This window comes from Cryptotermes secundus, unplaced genomic scaffold (genome assembly GCF_002891405.2).
Source record: "Cryptotermes secundus unplaced genomic scaffold, Csec_1.0 scaffold401, whole genome shotgun sequence".
NCBI classification, from domain to species: domain Eukaryota; kingdom Metazoa; phylum Arthropoda; class Insecta; order Blattodea; family Kalotermitidae; genus Cryptotermes; species Cryptotermes secundus.
The window spans coordinates 66,066-88,626 of NW_019731223.1; the positions used below are offsets into that span (position 1 = coordinate 66,066).

At 35.3% G+C, this 22,561-nt stretch overlaps 1 protein-coding gene across 15 annotated transcripts in view; it reads right to left on the reverse strand.

Moving 5' to 3' along the window:
• Nucleotides 1–1,038: 1,038 nt before the first annotated feature.
• The window catches only part of LOC111866505 (protein madd-4), a 669,679-nt gene continuing 648,156 nt past the window's right edge, over nucleotides 1,039–22,561 (reverse strand). For 10 of the 15 annotated variants that reach the window (XM_033752289.1, XM_033752297.1, XM_033752296.1 and 7 more), the window contains 5 exons: nucleotides 21,716–21,798; nucleotides 21,453–21,639; nucleotides 18,725–18,873; nucleotides 13,959–14,106; nucleotides 9,540–12,453 (listed from right to left, as the gene is read on the reverse strand). In XM_033752289.1, the coding sequence (XP_033608180.1) occupies nucleotides 12,341–12,453; nucleotides 13,959–14,106; nucleotides 18,725–18,873; nucleotides 21,453–21,639; nucleotides 21,716–21,798 (680 nt within the window). In that variant the 3' untranslated portion in view covers nucleotides 9,540–12,340. Of the gene's footprint in view, nucleotides 4,867–7,432; nucleotides 8,130–9,539; nucleotides 12,454–13,958; nucleotides 14,107–18,694; nucleotides 18,874–21,452; nucleotides 21,640–21,715; nucleotides 21,849–22,561 lie in introns of those variants that run through there. The other 5 variants (XR_004513226.1, XR_004513225.1, XR_004513224.1 and 2 more) reach the window with 5 other exon arrangements.

Sequence of the window (22,561 nt, forward strand, 5' to 3'; positions counted from 1 at the left end):
TCAGAGCTTAAGCTCCACAAGCCTTTATTGGAATCTGCATGCAACAAGCTTCATTGACCATTGCAGGATAGAAGAATGCACTATTTGAGGAGAGGCATGCAAAGAAGTCCAAGTGAAGTCAGATGTAATCAAATGATTTTCTCAAACAAAATGTGTGTGAAAAGTTCTCACAATCAAATCCACCGATTATTCTAAAACCTTAAATGGAATGTGTAAAAGTGCAAGGACGTGCATGCAATTTTTCATGTGTCTTTAGTCCCTTGAAAAGATATATGTAAAAGCAGTATGAAGTTATGCCACATGTCCCTTGCAACATCTGCATAATAATACAGTGAAAGTGCTATTTAAAATTTATTTTTGGATGGTAATGTAAGACTGGATCCAACTGAAATATATTGTCAATTTCTTGTGGATTTCAACTGTTGCAGTTACAAAAGCTATACCTTTACTCAGCCATATGAAGTCGTGGCATGACATTAAGCATACGGACTTAACTACATGTATCACTTGAACTTGATCTTACTGACACAACTCTCGCATTTCCCAGTTGTACTGAGGCCACAGAGTGAAGTCCCTAGGATGGTGAGAATGATAGAACTCAAGACAATCGCCTCTCTCCTCTTCTGGCCTTTGCCACTGAAGCATCTTCCACTACTGCAAATTATCAATGTGGGATTTTGTGGGGACTGGAAGGGAATACTAAACATAAAGCTCAATTAAGATGTGGAGGGGTCAATCCATGGGACTTCCTTCCTCAATTTCAGAATAATGAAGACTCTTTTCAGTTTTTGTATTATTATTCTTCCTTCAGATGCTTACTCAGATGTTTTAAAATCTCAGGCAGAAAGGTTTATCTTCTTTTTCTGTCCTGTAGTCAAATATCTGGCTAACTGTAAGGACTCTGAACTAAACTTGTAACAGTCATTATCATGGCTACTTAGCGGAGTAATCATCATGATTTAATACTAGCTAGAAATTAAAAAGTCCTTCAGCCTTTCTTCATATAATGCAAATTTTCAGTTTCCTTAAAACTAAAACAATTTTGTACCTTAGTTTATTTAATTACATATTTTTAAATGCATAGTTTATAAAACTACAAGCCTTAAGTTGCCAAATCTATAAAGTCTAGAAGTAGTTTATCAGATTTTTCTTATCTTGAAGTCGAAGTGAAAAAACGAAGTAGTTGTACAAGTTCACTGTACCACTGGGATGTTTCTGCATGACTCTGAATTAAGAAATGATTCTTGCTGAAAAAGTTGAATTCAAATGATTTCATTATCTTGGTGTACATAGTGATCAAGCGGATTATCAGATATATTCATGATTTATTTAAAATAAACATGATATCATTATATCAACAAGATCAGTTTCAGATGTACAGAACATACACATGATGAATATATAACACACTCCACAGAAGTGCCCAAGAAATTAACAACAATGCCTTATAACACAACATCTGAATCGCTTTTACACATGAAAGGGAGTGTTATAGGATGTTTATTGCATCACAGTCATGCCATGTTCACAAAGTTGTGGTAGTAGTTTTATGTGGGACGGAGACTTGTTATGACAACCTGTGACCAATTGTGTCATTATGCTGCATAATGTAGGCATGAAACTAAAAGACAATTTTGAGGTAACTTTGTTACATAGTCAAATCATTGACTGTTCACTAATTGAAATTTTAAGAATTATAACTAGCTTTCGTAACAATGCATAGATGATTCAGTGGCTAATAACAAGTGTCCTAGTTGTTCCATGTCTACAGTTTGAAGCATACAGCTTGTTCTCTTGATGATTGTCAAAGTTTGTCCCTATCAAAGCATATTCACGGTGACCAATCTTTTATCTCATAAAGGTCTAAAACTTGAGGAAATTTGTTTCTTTGAACACATTTATTTTTACATGTAACAGCAATCACAAAATACAGTATCAATAATTGCAGGCTTCAAGGACCTGAATCACCTCATTTTGCAATGGTGGGTCTTGCTTCTAGTTAAAAGTTTGGTTCTATAGATTTTCTGCCAGAAGCTTACAATCAACAATGGTGTAAAATTTCTATACAAGTATACCTTAATTTAATAATCTTTGACTTTTATGTAGTTTCCATTCTTAGAAATATCTCTATGTTCTGCATCCTCACATATACCCACTTCCTAGGTCTCAATTACCATTTCCAAAAGCATTTTAATGTAATGTGTTTTTTTTTCTAGGAACATGATTATCATTTAAATTAGAGTAGAACTGTAATAACTTTAGCTTTGTTTACAAAATCACTATTAGATAATTATGGTGCATCAAAGGTTAATTTATATTCCAATATGAAATTAATAAACAAAATAACTGTGACTTCAAATATAGATTTAGCATGAATATAAGTTAATAACTGTACTGTATTAGCCAGTATATAAGATTAAATGAGATGCTGAAACGAAGAGATTATAGAATATTACCATATATTGTAATGTGTTCATAGTGAGTCTATTCACTTGTTTGTGTGTGTGAGCACATACATGGGCATATGTGTAGTGCAATTCAAATATTTTCATGTATAAACATTTTTTAGTTCATCAGAAATAATTTAATATTTTCAGGTAGTTAAATAGTAAACACTAAGTATTTATGTGACCAAAACAAACTGCAATCTCTTCCATCAGAAAGCTGGCTCAAGCAGCAACACTTCTGAATTGTTTTTGGGAGGTGCCCTGTTCGAATATTGGATGAAACACTGACTACAATGAACTTATTGGTTTCCCTTGTCACCTCCCAACAAATACCTACCAAGATAGCACCTTGAACAAAGCCATGTTTAAGTTCCAACCCTAATATTTTTAAGATTTTAAGTTTTCCCATAGAAGAGTTGTACGTTAGAAATATGTCCCACCTCAAATCTATTACATAGTTTAGCTTCAATGAATGCCTTCCATATTTTATGTTACTTTGCCATGAGGGGATCAGAGACCTCCTTCTAATAGAAGTGATCGAACAAATATACAGAATGACAATGTATGACAGGTCTATGGGTCAAAATTTGTTTGCCACTGAGGAAGAAAAACTGGAAACTAGTGCTGATGACTGCTAATACTGTTGTAAATAAAGGAGAACCATAGTAACAAAAAACAAACGACAAACAGCCACAAACATATGTGAACATGGCATCTTATAACAGTAGTTATTCTAAGGCATATATAAACCGGTAACTTAAACCATACAGTTGAGGTCATAATGTAAAATAATGACACTGTACGTGGTCGCATTGTTGAGCTGGGCAGTGCCTTAATACTGATTTGTTCCACTATGAACTCATATAAATAGGAATGAAGACAAGTACCAGTGACTAGTACAGTGAGTGTTCAGTGTCAGGTGGGTCACAACCTATGTGAATCAGGGGCTTTCAGTGTACCAAATACATTTACTACTTTCTTTAAAAAAAGATTAACATTTTATGTACATCTTATTAATAATGGCTGACTGGCGTGTATGTTGATGAATTTTTGACCACATGAAGTTCAGCATAAATACGTTTAGAGCATATAAGATATGAGGTTCACAGAAGAGTGTATATGAAGATCGTGGTCTCCTGAGAAGTGGTGCCATGCAGTGTGACATATGGTTACCATTGTTTTGGAGGATTCTGCTGCCTCAATCTTAAGGTGGAAGAAATGAAGATGGAGACAGAAGTACTTTCCTAAACTTCATCATCATATTCCAGACTACATGGTGTCATGCTCCTTAAAATTGTAAAATTACATTTAGATTGCCTTCTGATAAGTGAAGTATCTATGAGGAATATGATGTTCAAGAAAAATTGATATACCTAATTAATTAACTGGTTCTAGGGCTTTGTATCATTTCAGATTCAAATATTAGGAACTTATTTATGGTTTAAACTGGTTCCCAATTAAATAGTACTACATCTATCAGTAAAGAAGACATCACATTTGGGAGATGCAAATGATGATAATGTTGATGTTAACATAATGCTTCCATAGCAATTTCATGGACCTCACCATACCAGGTTTGTATGCCCAGAGGCAGAAATGTTAAGATAATTCTATCTCTAGTAGGTATTTGGGACATTTTCTGCCATATATTTTGTAATTTCATTCTTTCCAGTAAACAAGTTTTTCAGAACAGGAGCTTTCTTAACACTAGTGCACATCTTGTTTGAATAAACAGTGCAAGTATAATATGAGCTAGCAGACAAAAATATCTTATGACATTATGTTGGCAACATGTGGAAGATATGAGCTTTAAAAATTTCAAAGACAATTTTGTACTTAAAAAACAGCTTAACTAAAACTGAATATGAAGAATAGCAGTCATGTTTTAATTTAAGTGCATTATGTACTATTAATATCATCCAACTCCTGTAATACATGAAAATATAATAACACATTTATGGAAAATATTACAAATCACGTTAATATAGGTCTAAAAGTATTAAAGGAAATAAACATTTACATTTGAACTTCTTCTTGCAATTAAATTACAGTACCTACAAAGCAAAGTATAACTCTTCATTATACAAGATATATGCCACAGATTAAACATGGTAATGGAATGCGTCTCTGGTGGAAAATATTTCTTCAGAATAGTACAGTAAACCCTTGTCCAATGCAGATTTGCATATACACCAAATGACAAAAGCAAAGAATTATCTGCAGAATACAAATATATGCAGTCTACTGGACAGGTCCTAGTACTGTACAATATGCATTTCAACATTTTCTCCAAAATGCCTGCATTTCTCTCTCATTTGTCACCCTTTGACTTATACTTACATTACTATCGTGTAAAGTTCATGGGCACTAGCAGAGAAGGGCACAACAAACCTGGTATCTGCCACTCCCTTCTTCACTTCTGGAAGTAAAAATTGAAATGAAATATAAATATGCCAAAATTAATTTTTTTAAAAATGTTTTCTTTTATCAGCTTTAAGGAGATCAGTAAACATATCCTTAAAAGGCTTAAACAGAAGTTCTTAAGCATATATCTAACTGCCTGTCTTTAAAAGGAATTATGGTGGCACCAATGACTAAATTAACTACAGTTGTGGTTGATTGGTTTTGCAATTTTTGCTGTTGTTTTAGAATTACAGGGTCCATTTCCCATGTCTGTATTTTATATACGGTACTGGCACAGCTATTCTTTTGTGTGTTGGTGTGTAACACATGCTTATCTGGATATTAATAGGAGATATTATGCAGCCACATTGCACATACACGTTTAACTTACAAGGCATAAGCTTGCCTAACACAGATGTGGCTAATACTCTATTCTCATGGAATGCAACCCAAATTTTGGGACAAGGGTTTACTGTAAATATAAAACATCTTTTAAAATAAAATTCAGATCCACTAATTTCCTTACATTTCACATTCAATATTCTAAAGTAAAAGCGCCTTTAGTCTTAGAAACACCTTAAAATATTTTTAAGTTAAGTGTGACAATGAATTTTCACTGTACTGTCCTTAATATTAAATTTGACAGTGACTTTCCATGTGAAAATACATGTACACACGAAACAATTTTGAGATGCGAGTTTTCGGTCAAGAGAATTAGCAGTTATCATTTTAGTTATTAACATGTATCAATATTTTACCAGAGTCCCAAGGTGTTTACAAAGTTGTGCATGCTAGCAACAACGTTTGATCTATCAATGCTTTAAGATCTGATGAAGTGAACATGCCAATAACATTATTAGACGAATTTTTAACTTTTCTCAAGACAAGTGAATTCTGTATTCACCTCATTTGAAAAGTCACTGTTATGGTTAAAATAAATACAATTTTCAGACATCACTATAGAAGGACATGTCCTAAAATGTTAAGCATAGTGGGAAACATCTAATTTTATTAAGTTTACAACATAAGCTGTTGCATAGTGTTCAAAATGACAACTGTGTTGAACCTGTGTCATATAATTGTGTATTTTTCTGTGGTTTATTTTATATAAGGAACCGATTGCTTCAACAACAGAAGTGAGGTGTGGAAACATATATTATGTGGGAAGTGAAATAAATTCAAAGGGGAAAAAGTATGGATGGAGAAAGATTTCCAAGAAGGGCACTGGAAATAGAGTGTAATAGGAAAGATATCTATGGGATAACTGAGAACAAGATGATGATGCCAGGTACTAGAATATTGTGGCATGCCACCTAGAAGCCAGAATATCTGAGTCAGAGTGGGAGTCCATTGTTAGGCAATGGCTCAGTATCCAAGGTTTCATATTGTTGTACGGGTGACAATGAACCAGGTTCACACAATAACTCATACATAACAGACATTACCATGGAAAGGAAAGCCAGGACTAGTGTAGTGTCTGTGGTAATGAATACATTAGCTACCGGTGCATAGAACTCATGAAACAGAACCCTTGAGCAAGGTGTCTTCCAGGCTGTCCGACTGTTGGTTATAACAGACCAGGAGAAGTCAGAATTGATGGTAAACAGACAGAAGTGAGAGGTAAACATAGAAATGAGAGGACAGCTCCATAGTCAGAACTGAAGCCAGCAATTATAAGCAGAGTTAAAAATCAAAGGCAGTGCAGTGAAGTCAAAGAGTTCAGAAGTGAAGTTCGAGAGAACACAGAAAGTGTGTGAACTGATATAATTGAGTATAAAAGTGTAGTAATGTCCAACAAATGCAACGAACAAATCTAAGAATCCACAATCATTTTTCATGGACCCTGGACACGTGACAATATATATTAAGAGGAAATGACAGACAGTAAAGGAAAGGCTGTAGGAAGCTACAAGAGACTGGAAATTTTCATTCATCCACCTGCATAAACAGAAACATTGCTTCAAAAGGAGGAGGAGTAAAAATATTTTCATGTGTTGTCATCTTTCAAAATGAGTTCAATGAAAAGACAAAGTAGTATTTGCCAACATAAGTTTCTTTCCTTGTTTCAAATAAAATGACTTTTAAGTAATCCTAGTAAAATACCATAAACAAAGTAATGTTTATCCTGATGTAATTCTTGAAAATTCATCATGGCAATGAGAACAGGGAGGCAAAAGACTCAAATACAATGACAACTATGACACATATTGATTGTTATACACACATGTCCCTACAAATGTTTCCAGCACTAAAGTTCTTTAAGTATGCTTGTATGTATGGGGGGGGGGCATAGAAACTGAGACCTTCCATGTATACGTATGCTTGCACTATTTAACCTATTTCTTTATCATCCAAAATCATGGACATTTATATTTCTGTGTATGAGTGGCCATAATTGATTATGGACTCAAAAACTGAGGAAAGAAAAATTCAATAAGAAGATGATCAAATCTGAATGAAATAATATAAGTAAAAGTAAAGGTAAATTTGTCGCTGTGCTTAATTAGTTAACCACTGTGCCATGAAGACATATGTGGGAGTGAAGGTATAACTCCACCTTTGCTGATACTGGCACTAGATTGAGATGAGTACCATTGGATAAGAGGCTGGGTGGGCCCCAAAGTCAGTCTGAATGCTGCAGAGAAGAGAAAAAATCTTTCACTGCTGGGTTTCGAACTGGGGCCGAGACAACAGCCTGTCACTATACCGACTGAGTTACCTGGTTCCCTAAATAAAATAAACTTATAAGCATAACCTACTGAAGCGCCAGATTCATCTAAATAATACTCATAAAATCAGTTCCTATCTCACAGAAAATATAAGAGTCACTTATTGCTGTTTAGGGAAAAATATCATTGTTTATTCTGAAAATCATATTAAACGCATAATTATACTCTGAGGACAAAGAGATGAGTTTTCGATTGTTAAAGCTCCTGGTGTATACAGGTATCACTGTACTTCAAGGGTTTAATAGTACTTGTGTCATGTTAGGGAATGATAACATATATAACCGAAAGTATTCCGCTTGCTTTGTGGTAATAATGCAAACGGAACATTTTCCAGTAAAAATAAGATTTATAACTTTTTAAATTAACTTCTCTGTGCTTTTCTTATCTCACTTGAATCAGTAACTTAATGTATCCAGGATTGAAAACATATTACATGTATGCATAAGTGGCTTACAAAGATAATTATGACAATTCCCAGATTCATTCAAATGATTTTTCAACAGACCATTGAATGCAGTTTCAAATACTTGTTTCTGCCATTGTCCATTATCTGAAATGGAGAATTCAGACATGTCAGTTTCCCAAATAATACAAAACTATGCAGCTCAGGACTTTGCTATTATTGAGATAAAACAATGTCCTTCTACTAATGATGTCTTCTGTAATACAATTATATGGACATAGCACAATAGTATATACATAATTAAAACAGCAAAAAATTAATTCAAAATAAACATATCAGGAAATAACAAACTTGTGATTAGAAATTATGGGCATATCTTCCCTGAAGAGGTGAAAAGAAAATAACAAGTGAACCACATCGCATAAATATATTTTTTTGTATGTACAGTTATCCCACAATGCAAATTTCCTTACAGTAAATACACTTAACAAATCTGTGCCCACAGCACCCTGGCTGCTTAAAATGTTATGGACAAATGATCTGACATTACACTTAAAAAAAGTGCTTGGTACCAATATGGTGCAAAACACTAAAGGGAATCAATGTGCCTACAGTATTAAGACTTGCAACCACTGTTGCCTTTTCAGTCAGACATGGAGGCCTGGAGGGCGGCGGAATTATTTAAGAGGCACCCTGGTGTTTCTTTCGGGGCATCGCCTGACACTTTTTTAAGAGATAGTGATATCAAACACATGCAGCAGGCAAGGACTCCTTATTTTATTAATTACTTATTACTTTAATACCAAAATACTACTTTCACGAAAATTCTTGAAAGGAAAGGATTTACAGCTTGTTTAATTTCCAACTTTTATTTTTAATGCAGAAAAATTTTAGTTATATGAATTTTGTTAATTCTGCATCTGAAAATGTAAAGCCATCATTCAGTCACATCAGCTTCATATTATTAATTGCACCTAATTGCTTCAACCTGCAATTGCATGCTAGATTGCCTTCTCAGCATTATTTTTAAGATTGCATTTCTGACTTTTATCTCAAACGAAGTGAAACTATCATGACTATTCCATTTTGATGACTTCCTTCAGCGTGACATTAACCATCTGCATAATTTAATTTTTAATGAATTATGTATTTCTTATTAATCAACAAAAATACTCATGAATAGAGTAGCGTGCTTACATTCCTTGTACTTAAAGTCTCTGAACAGTTTTTCCCAACTAATGTTTTCTTTTGTGTTCATTTTTCATCTGATATCTTATTCAAACTGTGTTTATAAGGAGTTAAGAATATTAAATCTTACAAAACCGAGGGGACTGCAAAAATTATATATATATACAGGGTGTCCCAGGAGGAATGTGCCAAACTTCGGGAGGGTGTTCCTTATGTTAAAGTATGCCGATATAACCCAAAACACCTATGTCCAAAGTTGAACGGTTACGGAGATAATGGCCCAAGAAAAGTATGNTTGACACTTCTCGGGCCATTATCTCCGTAACCGTTCAACTTTGGACATAGGTGTTTTGGGTTATATCGGCATACTTTAACATAAGGAACACCCTCCCGAAGTTTGGCACATTCCTCCTGGGACACCCTGTATATATATAAGGTCTGAAGCCTTTATGGTGACTGGATACAATGATGTCTTTGTGGGCGATCAGTAGTACTAGAATGGAATTAACATCCAATGTTTTAGTTAAGTGTCTCTACTGAATTAGGCCCTTTAAAACACATGTAAGGAAATTTCAACAGTAGCTAGCATCTTGAGTTATTCAGGTTAAGCAACACAGAACATGTGATGACTGACCACTTGACTCTACCCAATGTTCCCTAGTGACCCATCTCTGGATACAGACACCAGGGTCATATCAGGTTGGGTCACACAAATTGCTGCTGGTTCTCGCCAGCACAGTCATTATTGGTTCTGAGTCCCCCACGTTTTACTGTCTCATGACTCTGGAAGTCATGCAACACTGACTCCACACTGGGTCAAAGACTACTGTATCTACAAATACAATGGGCAGTCAAGTCACTCATCAAATCAATCCCTGATAAAGGATCCAAAATGTTGGACACTAACTCTGTTTTCACATAGCTAATCATCTGAGAAGACTTCGTTGTATTGATGGAAACAGAGGCAGTCTCCAGAATGTTGGATGCTAACTGCATTTTCTCATGGCTGTCTGCTGAAGAAGCATTTATTGATTCTGTGTGAAAATTTCTGTCTCCATGAATTCATGGGACAAGTGAGCATTTGAGATAGCCATGTGCAGCACATACAGTTAAAATGTAAGCCCCTTTGTCATGATGTATTGATAGTTCATGCTAAACAACTTGAATACTGATTTGTGTATTGTCTGTCAAAGGGCATGGAGGTGCCAAGCCTTTCAAACCGCGAAACAGAGAATAAATTAAGGTGCTGCCTTATTCCAATATGCAGTCATTTCCCCCTTCTCTCACAACTCACAGACGAATATGAACACACATCATCTTTAAGTGGACCACAACTGTGTTATATAACTTTAATACACTTCCTATCATAACACAATCCCTGCCTCGGAACATTTTATACAATTACCACAGGAAATATAAAACAGGGACCACTCATACAACAGAGACTGCAATCAGAGATTTAACGTGCACAAATTTTAGGTCACTGATGGAAGGAGAGTTCAGTGACAAGCTAAACATAGAGGGGTGACTGACCATCTTCAGCCACAGCACATCTTCTAACTGAACAATGAGAAAATGAAAGCATACACAATCTTTGGCAAGTCTGAATTGGTTGTTTTAATGTTTCACATGAACGATGAGAATAATTTGGTATGATGTGAGCACTGACAGCAAAAGAATATTATTGCAATATGTTCTTCACTGAATGCACCCAACTGGAAATTTAATTGGCACTACAAGTCTGCTTGCAGTTGTCAACTTTCAAAGCTGAACTTACTGTAAAATCAAGAATAAATATAAATATTATCCAATTTGCTTCTACTTAACTCCAGGAAATAGTTATTAGCCTGTTCCAATGTAATTTATTTCTTACCAAAATTTTCTTCACCTTTACTATGAAACAAACACTAAATGGCATTAAGTCAGAGATTTGAGGAGCAACAGGGGATGCTCTCCATGGAGGCTTTGAAATACTGGGACTCTTTCTCCAGGGACTGTATATATGGAGGGGGAATTGTCTGGAAGTCTTGAAGAGGCATATCCTCTATCAGAGAGCCAAAGTAAGGCTGGCAACCTACCGAGGTCAAAGGTATTGTTCGAAGTCTCAGAGATGTACATTTCCTTAAGGAAGAAGGAATTTTGGAATCCTGAAAGACCACACAAAGGATGGTGAGATTCATATTGAAGATAACAGGTCCATGGTCTAAAAGAGAAAAGAATGATAAGAGGAAAGAAGTCGGTCTTCTTTCAGTTGAGAAAAAGGGCAAGTTCTAAATAATTCCTGAATCATAGAAATGTCATATATCACAAGACTTTGTAAAATGAAATAAGATATCTGTGTTTGCTTTAAAACTTAAAGAAATTGAGTATTGTAAATATGAATTTTTAAAACTGACTTACAAGATAAAACCCATAAAATCAACATAAATTTTCATCACATACATTATTTAAAATATAACGATCATTTTGTTCTTAAACTATTTAAACAGACTTATTTCAGAATGGAGATCATCATAATTTGAATCCAATTTTATGTCACGCTTTAGAAAATGTTACAACATGTTACGCAACATGTTACAATACTTATTTCTTGGCAGAACACTGAGACTAGATAAGGGCTGGAGAAATCTGAAGCACTGATAGCACTGACTGCTGCATGGCAATTTAAATATTGCTATGAATACATAGACAAGAATGGAATATTTACAGAGTATGTGCGTTTGATCTTGTAACATATTTGCTTTAGATAATGGTCTTACAGATCTTAGTTGTAGACGGCCAATGCCATTACAGTGTAGCCACTTCCAATGGCCTGCACTTTGATTACTTCTAAGTGGAAGAGGTTATGACTGACCCATCTCCAGGTGGGTGCTGTTTGAGAAGAAAGCTTATTTTATCAATGAAACACACTTGTACCCCGGTGTTTCCGCCGCCACCATAGCACAATGAATGATAAATAACTACGATACCGGAGAGCTGCTGCAAGAAGGAATGGGGAAAGCTTTGTCTCCAGTTCAGTCTTCACTGCCAGTGATCATAGCAGAGACAAACATATGTAATATGTAAGAATGGATTGCATTACTAGTATGTGGATATATGTTCCCAGCAGGAATGCTCACTGATAACACAGCACCCCTTCTTGTATTGCTATTGTGTGAAGTCTGTAGCACCTAGCCCTTCTTCCGACAAGATTGGCAACACTGATGCTGATACCGATGCACTCTGCACATGTTCATTGCCTTCACGTTTTGGCAGTATTTTGACTGATCTTTACAGTCGGACACTGAAAATGAAAGTTAGACATTATTAACATATCAAGTAAACACATATATGATCTAACACAAGCTGCATCTTATATGATCATGCAGAGGAATGGGTCTAGCAAAGCAAGTTCATTGGTGACTCATGGGTGTTGTCTCAACTGTTCTTCATTAATGATGACTACAGAATGAATATAAACACATCTTGACCTCCTACTGGAAGCCAGTTGTGGGGATTAGCCTAACTTAAATTAATGAGCTGTATCTCTTTTTTGCAGAAGAATAACATGAAGTGAGGGAATACAGTGCACACATAGTGATAGCATTAAACCCTTTAAATCACAGTGTTAACTATATGTGCCAACTGTTTTAATACTAAAAGACTGATTCTCAGAATAAACAATGATTATTTCCCTAAACAACACTAAATAATTGGTTTTCATAATGGTGATGTAGTGTATTTTGTGTGAGGTGGGAACTGAATTATTAAATATTATTCTGATCTGGTTTAAAGAGTTAAATATTTTAATATATTATGACAGGGAATGATGTTTTGATGAAAAGGTGACATGCTACAGAAAGGTTAAAAATTCTCATCTGAAACTTACTGTGTGATTATGCAATGTGAAAGAATGTCATATTGGCAAAAGGATGTCATATTAAATGTGTATAACATGTACGACTTTGGTGAAGGACTCTGACGTCTCAGTATAGGAAATATTATGAAAATGGGAAATTCATTCAGAGTACCACTGAGATCCAAATACAAATGACTACAGCAACATAAACTCATAGATGGATTTAAATTACACCATGGAAACAAATCAAAGAAAAATAATTATAAATGGCAATATGAGATAATTAAAACTGCCACTAGGGAAAATGAGCATAATTTTCATTCTAATATTGTTGTCAATGGAAACAATGACAACAATAATGAAAAGGAATTCAGTTCTTAGTGAACTAGACTTCCCACTTGTTGCACTCATTTCCTTGGCTCTCTTTATGTCTATCCTCTTCAGAGAACTCACAAATGAAATACAGGCTTAAGAATGTATTCAAAATAGACTCTTTTTTCATTTTTTCATTATAGACATCTAGAACTCTAGACATAAGTTCTCAGGGTTTTACAGTAGTGAGTGTTCAGATTGTGGTCTTCTTCATTGCGACATTTTGTAGACTTTAAGGTTAATATTGAAGGTTTGGAGAACATGATGCCTTCATCTTTCAGGGTCGAAATGGAGTAAGAGAGAGGCCATGTTATGTAGGAAAGATGACATGGACAAGAGTCTCTCTTCCTCCACGCACCATACAGTGATGACTGCAGATTTGTTCAGAAGCCAGTGAAAGCCTTACTTCAGAATTCTGTTCTGCCATGGCCTTATATCAAACATCATTTGGAACCACAATATTTTGCACAAAGACTTTTTAACAGATCATAACCCCACCAAAGTACTCAGTTTGGATTTATATGATTAATGGTTGACAGAAGCAACAACAGGGCCACACAAGTACTTGGGGGACTTACAATGGGCACATGGCAGCCCCTTGCACACCTTCATGACGGAGGGCCGTGGCTGGTCCCTGCAGGCGTTGCCCGCTGGCTTCTTCGTGCCGTACCATACACACTGCAGGATTCGGTACTTGATGCCTTGCGTCTCACATGGGGCTGCACACTGCACATGCACACAAGCATGCATGCTAAAGACGGACAACTGCTTATGCTAGACAACATTGCACATTCATGGAAGTGGACTGACTGCCATTCACAATCATTCCTGTCCTAATTTAGATATGTTCCATAGAAAAATTAATAATACTTTCTTTTTACTCCTAATGGTATTGAGTTCAAATTTATTCCAAGATTTTAATTTTTGTAAGTTTTGCTAAACATCTTCATAATAAGTATTTATTAAATTTATCATAAGGTCGATTAAGTCCAGTACCATAACTCTATGTACTTTCACTGCTTTGCATGTAAATAATACAGATGTTCATGCAAAAAAAAATATATTATAATCCCTTACTATAATTTTTCATTATGGAAGACTGAAATTAAGCAAATACATTTTATTATATTTGCATTGGCTTCTTATTTTCTTACTCTATGTTCTTCTAACCTTTCATTTGAAGGTACAGAGGTTTCTATTTCATTCTGTTGGATATACATTAGTACATATGGGATGACAGGATCAACCTGTCATTCAAACTATGATCTCCTGGGATATGATGCTGTATAGTCAAGTAGATGGAGGCAGTAGGTTCCTCTTAAAATATTAGTACCTATCTACCACACTTCATGGAATCAGAACCAAGAAAACTCTAGTCATAATAACCACTGCCGTGAGAACCTTAAATATCATACAGCTTGTCATTACATTTCTATCTGCATAGGACAATGCATGACAACATAAACAAACATACATAACCAGCAGGATTAAACCTGTGATCAAAGTTCAGGAATATATTATATTGACTATAAAAATATGTCTGCTATGCATGCTGACTTTGAGATCAATAAGGGAATATACACAAACACGTGTTATCAGTATTTTATATCTTGTTTTTAAATTTTAAGAATCAATGTGAGACTGGGGTCAGTCACCTCCATGAGACAAGCAGGTGTTGTTACAAGTGCTTGCACAGAATACGTGAGGGTCTTAATATCACAGTTGTTGGCTCCTGTAAGAGGCTAGTTCAAATCAAAACTCTAAACACTCAAGAAAGGAAATTAACTAAAACATTTCACCTAATTATGCAGAGAAAACATGTACTAACTTCATCAATACTGTTATATCATACTTACTTTAATTCTCTCCATGAATTCAGGAGGGTGAAATGAGCAGAATGTGTAAGATACATAGAGATAAGATATGTATAACAAGTTTCAGTCAGAAAATCTGAAGGGAAAAAACCTCTTCGAATACACAGATGCAGATGGAAGGATGATATAAAATGAAGCCCCAAGAAATATACTGAGATGGATTACACTGGAATAATTTGGTTCAGGATAGGAAGCAAAAGTGAGATATTGTGAACAAGACAAGAACCTTCAGGTTCCATAAATATGAGAATCTTCTTGAATATCTGAATGACTATTAGCTTCTCAAGAACAACTCTGCTCCATGGAGTAAGTTCTTTTTGTCTGCGACTATTATAAACTCCATATTTTAGTCACAAATACAGACTTCAATGATGGGAACCTGTATTATTCGACAAACAGAAGTGGAAATGAGTACTCCACTGTGATATCCCACACCATGCAGGCCATGATCTTAACATACTGTAGGCTAGTATAAAGCCTATTGTCACTTCAAGGGGAAATTGTTGAGGTTATCAATATTATTATTGAATCTGGAGCATAAACTCTATTGAGAAGACTGTTTCTGCACATTGTAGTTCCTGAAGGACCCTCTGAAATAACTATGTCAATGAATATGCTATAAAATTTAAATGTTCACGGAAGATAGCTATACTTACGCTTGTAGTACTGAATTTGATATCAATATGAAATAAGAGGCAGTGTATCTAGAGGCATGCTGTTAGTTTTTAATGGCAAAGGTGAATACTGAAATGCTGACACAAGCATACTTTCCACTGTTGTTTATTGCTTCCATCTTCTGGTTAACCACTATTTTCAGGAAGTACAACTTAACAGACTGATATAGAAGAGTTAATATTAAGGAAAGTAAGTATATTTTGCCAGATGTTACTTGGTACAGATTGATCAAATAACCGATTCTTGGATCATTTAGTACTAACCAAGATAATCTAAATAGGAACTTTTATTAAAGTATTCTGATATTTTAACCATAATTTTTTTAATCAATGAAAAATACAATTCATCATTACATAATAGATTAACAAATGAGCTGTACTGCAGATCTCTCTACTTCTCTTACACACACACACGCACGCACGCACACATACAATATTGGCTTTTCATTCATGAACTATTTTTGCTAATGATTTATCTCACAGAAATATTTTCTAAAATTTGGCAGGAGGAGAGTTTGTGTGAGAAATGCCTTTATAAACATGACACTACATAGAGTATCAGTGTTTTTTAAACACAAATCCAAACAATGGATATGAAACTCTTAAGAATAACTGAAGAGAAACATGGTTGGCTAGGATTATTAATTATTATTTTTTGAGCAGATGGGGCTGACGAAACATTTAAAAGACTATGGAAGATATAAGGGACTAGAAACTTTTCAACCACTGACCCATAGAACTATGGAGGATGAGAATAAGAAGAAGAGAAGGAAAAGGAAGAAGCAGAAGGAGAGGTGGAAGAAGAAACAAAGGAGGAGAAGGAAAGGATTTTTGGACACATACAAAATTTGAAAGAAAATGTTTATAGATTTGTTTTAAGCTGTCAATAAACATCTCTTGTATTTATTATGTAATGAAGGGGACACATTTTGAAGGATGTTGCTTGTAGCTATTGGTATAGTGTTGGGAGGAATGGAAAAGTATTATTTTAATTGCATGAAACACATAAGAAATTTAATTGGTTGGTAGTAGAAATATTTCTCATTCAGTCTGCTATAAAATGGAATACAAATTATTCATATGACAGAAACAGAATTTAGGGTGAACTATGTCTGTGTACAAATACAACTGAAACTAAAATTTGACTGGTACTTACCGTAATGCATTCATAACTGCTAGACAGTGAAGAATAATGGTCTTCAGTGTGAGAATGCATACAATAACTATAGTACTTATAACATTCTTTTCAAAATTCTGAATTTTATTTGTGCCAAACAGAATGCAGGTAAGTTCTCAGTCATGCAAGTGCACATGGTTTGGTATCTGAGTGCAGAACTAGAAGAAGTGGGACTAGAAAAGCAGGGTGCAGACTAAAGTGCATATGTGAACATCTAAGGCATGTTCCCAGGGGAAGTGGCAGTCACTGTGCTGTACCATGATGGCTGATATACTGTTCTGAATCTCCTAGCATGATCCCTATAAATATGATTTGATTATCACTTCTCATAAATTTATTTCTTCTATCTTATGGATAAACCCTGCAGACAGAACACCATTGAGTAATGCTTAGAACTCAGAAACCAAATGTTACAAGTTGTTATGAGAAGTAGCACAGAAAGAACAACAAGATATGAGAGAGGAAAGAGAAAAATAGGGAAAAATTTGAAGACAAATGTCATGGAAGATAAATGAATACATAACAAAGGGAGGGTTATACAGGCACATTTTAAAAATGAAAAATCTACAATTCCAAAGGAAATTTCCAAAGAGGAAGACCGATTTACCAAGCTGCTTGGTTTAGGGGTAACAACATAAACTTGTAGTTGGACGGTCCTTGGATCAAATCTTGACTGGAACATCATCAGCTACCCTGACTGAGTTCTCCTCAGTCCTCCAATGCATTTGCTAGAATAACACTTCAAAAGGCACTGTCCACTTCCTTCCAAATTCTTCTCCAGTAATTATTCATCAATCATTATTTCATTCAACACTATATTATCTAGATACTGACAGTGTTGTACAATAAATCACAAAAAAAGAGATGAAGTTTAAGATGGGAAATAGCAGGTTAGGAAAGATGTCAAATAAAAGGAAGAAAGAACACAGGAGGAAACTGAGAAAAGGAACTGTGGGAAGACAGAAAGATGCTAGATGAACCTCAAAAAAGTGGACATGTCTAAATAAACAGAGGAGACATTCTGATATGAGAATAGCAGGAACTGCAGGAAATGATATGGTATCATAACCAAGTTCTTCAGTTTTGCAGTAATGCAAATTAAGGTGTTGTGGTCTAATCTGAGATATTAGTATTCGTATGGACAATTAAAATAAAACCACAGAAACTCTTCAGTTCTGCATGAGATATGAGGTGTACAGTATTGCACCGTTATAAATTCTTGTCCTGTACTTTGCTGTATGGAGAATGTGATATCAATAATACATGCAAATTTCGCTTAAAGAAAAGTGTCTTGCTGAAGGAATATATTAGTTCTATGATAGACAATTCTTACAGCAGCAGAGTTACTCTCACTGGTGCCGGTAGAAACATTTTTGATGAAAGGGTTTTCACTAAAGGCTATGTATGTATGAAAGGGTAGGCCTGCTCGGCCCTTGCATTTAGACCTCAGTGGTCCATTGTGCTTCCAAACTAATCACTAAGGGCTATCTGAGGGAAGAAAAATTCCTTGAGATAACAGAGTAGTACATATAATGGATAAGAGGCACTGACTGTTAGATTATTACAAGGATTAACAGAATTGCACCCACCTAGGTGCACTGTAAGAGCTTTGAGCTCACCTCAGACCATTCTCCAACTTTCCATGTGCCCTTACACTTGTCATTGTAGCACTCCTGACGTTGTGGAGGTTTCTCCACCTCACTACACTGCTGCAAGTTCACCCCTGTGCCATTGTTCAGTTGACATTCTACATCACGTCGCTGCATTGCTGCAAAGACATTGTAATTTATACACAGTAACGTCTATTTAAATTGACAGTACAGAAATTTGAGATGAAATTTTCTCTTAAAAATGAAAAAAGTAAATTTTTAAACAAATAATTAAGAATATGTAATATTACAGTTTAGCATCCTGTTGCATTGAGGTATAAACTTATAACTTGTTTTCTGTCTATAATGCAACAAATTTAATATAATAACATTACTTAACACTTACTTCACTAAATTTTCATTAAATGTTTAAAAGCCATTAAAATTATTAAAATATGTGTACATTCAGTGCTTATGCTACAAGTTTCAGTCACATAGAGCCATCTTCAGGCAACATGCTTTTAGGGGGTCTATTGCACTGTGGGCTTGGCCAAATAGTATTTATTAAGACATGTTGTTGTTGCTGTTGTTATTATTTACTTTTTTAATTCTCATGTTGTAGGATGATTTTATAGGATGATTTTCTTGCAGCTGCTTTCATGTTCCATGGGGTGTGCCACTTAACTTAGTTGTGTGTAATCTAGTGTTGCTTTGTGCACTGGTAACAGCAGAAGCGCAGTCTAGGGCATGAACTGTCTCCACTTGCTCAGATGCTGGGATAGTGGGTATGCGTTTATTCTGTGTTTGTGTTGTCCTGTTTTTAAGCAGTGGCCTTGTGATGGGCTGGTCACTCTTCCAACGAGGCCTCCCATCTCTGAAAATTAATTATGGAACTAAATAGGAAGCCTGGGCCCTGAATGGAATGGAAGAGCCACTGAAAAAAGTGTTCCTTTGTGTTCCTTGTACTATTCTTTAAAAAGTGTGTTGCTTGAAGATGGCCGTATATGGCTGAAACGTGTAGCACAAACACCAGATGTACATATATTTTAATAATTTTAATGACATTTTAAACATTTAACAAATATTTAATGAATTAAATGCGAATTAATGTTGTTAAATTAACACTGTTGCATTATAGACAGAAAACAATACTACAAGAATATGTCGGACAATGGCGAACAATAAAGCAACAGAACAAGAAAGTGAATTGAAATTGTCTAGAAACCTAAGAAGTCCAGGTCTACATTTATATATGTAGAGCAATAGTTTACACACATTTCGGTAAAATAGCACCCTTGAGTAAAGAGGTAACTAATAGCCACTCCAGCCCACTTCAAGCCTTCACTTTCTTTTGCAAGTACAGCTCCACCTTTCTTCATTTTCAGAACTACATGGAGGTTAATAGTTAGCACCATGCCTCAGGCATATTATCCTGGTAAAGGAACCCCTCCAAACTGGGCAGTGGCTGAGTGGGCACCAGAGTCAGGCTAGACACAATTGTGAAGAGAAAAACTTCTGCTGTTCCCTCCTCAGCTCTCAAATCTCTTGTCATTTTGGTTGTAACTTGGTCAGTATACTGACTGAGCTACCTGGGTCACAATGTCCAGAGGTACATATTAAAACTTATACAAGATGTTGATCACATCTGTGGCAGTGAGTCATGGTCATGGGATGACAGGAACAAAAGAACATTAGGCAATGGGGAAATGGAAACTGTAAGGCCACTTGCTGTATTTACCATTTACTGAAAGGATTTGCATTCAGGGCTGAAAACGGTGGTTGCTACCTGCTTAGTTTCAGACCACCATATTTAACAAAGCTATTTACAGCATTGTAAGAAATTGTAACTACTTTTCCCAGCAACAGTACTCCTTGGAACAAATTCCTGAATCTGCAACGTAAGAGTTTCCATTACAACATGTACTGGTCATTTCCCAGAATATCAAAACTTCTCAGAAGAAAGTTGTTTGTTCACAACAATGCAGGTTGAATGAGTGATCTATAATAAATTAGCAGTTCACCCAATTCTTTCACATAAAAAAGGTTCATATTATAGAGTAATATATAACAAGATTATAACCTTTTAGAATGTATTCCATGCGTTATAGAAAAGTTAAGCTTAACTGATCCTGGGGCTGGACGGGCATGCACAAATTTTTTCCAACTAAATATTCCTAGGCTCATGGGAATTTGATGAACACTACACAGCAGTATATTCTACTTTTATATATTACTGCTGACAGGAGCTGGTAAAATTAATGTATAATTTTCACACTGTGGCCGTATGTGTTACAGAGTATTTAGACACTGTTCCTTGAAAAGTTATCGAATTATTGACTACATGTGAATGAATGAATGAATGTGTCATATCACAGAAGGCCATAACATGAATTTTAACTGAAGCGAAAGTCTCAATTCATATATAATTTGATAAATTGCAACAACATACACTGATTATTATCAGTTTTAATAATATTAAAGAGTTAAAATACTGAGTTCTATTAGTACATAAAATTTACTGGTACTTTTTCATAGTAAGCTATGGTCATCTTTCACAGGCTCTTTTGATGCGACACAGGAGGACCATAACTAGGAAACTAGACTAAAATGTGAAGAGGAGGAGAGTATGAAGAAAATAAAGAAGAGCACAAAAGAAAATAAAAATTTTGTCCAAACTGCACATTGTGGGCTACAGTTTTACATAACATGTTTCACATAAAAGACGGTGATTGCCAGCCTTTTTTGTGAGAAAGACTACCTGTATTCCAGGTAAAACAGCGAGACTGTTCACAAGGAGACCAGTCACTGGGCACCCAGTGAGGGCAGTCTTCTGTGCCACACTTCTGTATCGTAGGGGGTGTTGGCAAGCCAGCATCTTCGCACAGATTGCTGTCTACATTTTGCGTCGTGTTGTGCAGGCGCACCATACAATGTGCAGCCCTGACCTGGCAGCAAGACAATAAACATCACCATCACATTCAACTGGGCATACTCCAATTCACATAAAACACAAACACTAACCTGGAAGCCACTTCCACCACATGACTGTGAACATTTAGACCAGTCTGTTATCATCCAGTCAAACTTGAGATTTTCTGGTCTACCTGCACAGAAAATGTAATCCCTCTGGAACAATACAGCCAGATCCCAAACGCTGGGGAAGACAAAATCTCTTAAAGACATTGTAATTTATAGCGAGATTTCTTTAGCTTTACGGCATAAGTCATATTTATCTTGTCTTATTTCATTCAATACTGAAAGGTGTCTCCATTTTATATAAATAATAAGGATTTTGTTTGTTCAGTGGATGTACCACTTTGGGTATTTGCATTACTGAAGATTTAAGTTGGGCAACCCACACCCAATATGTGGGTCAGAAACTTAGCAAGACTACCTATTTGATAAAATCCCTACAGGACTCAGTGAGCCAAACTGTTTTAAGAAGTGTGTATCTTGCAAAATTTGAGTCCGTGTTGAAATATGGTTCTATTTTTGGGGTGGGGTGCAGGGTGATAGAAGGCGTTAAAAATAGAGTTTCCTTAGAAATTTGTGTCGTGAATTAAAGATTTTAACTGTTACTTCCTATGTTTTATAATAAAAAAGAAAATTTATGCCACCCAATATTCTGATGTTCATGGCTATAACACTATTCATAAACGCAATTTGTATGTACAATTTTGTAATACTGAGCGTAGAAAGAGAGGGGTGACTAGTATGGAAATCAAAATATTTAATGGTCTTCCGACTGAATTAAAGAATGTAATAAATTTTAATGTTTTTAAGAAGAAACTTAAGAATCATTTGTTGTGTAATGTCGTCTATTCTCTTCAAGAATTTTTTAATAATTGTTGACATGGACTGCTTGTT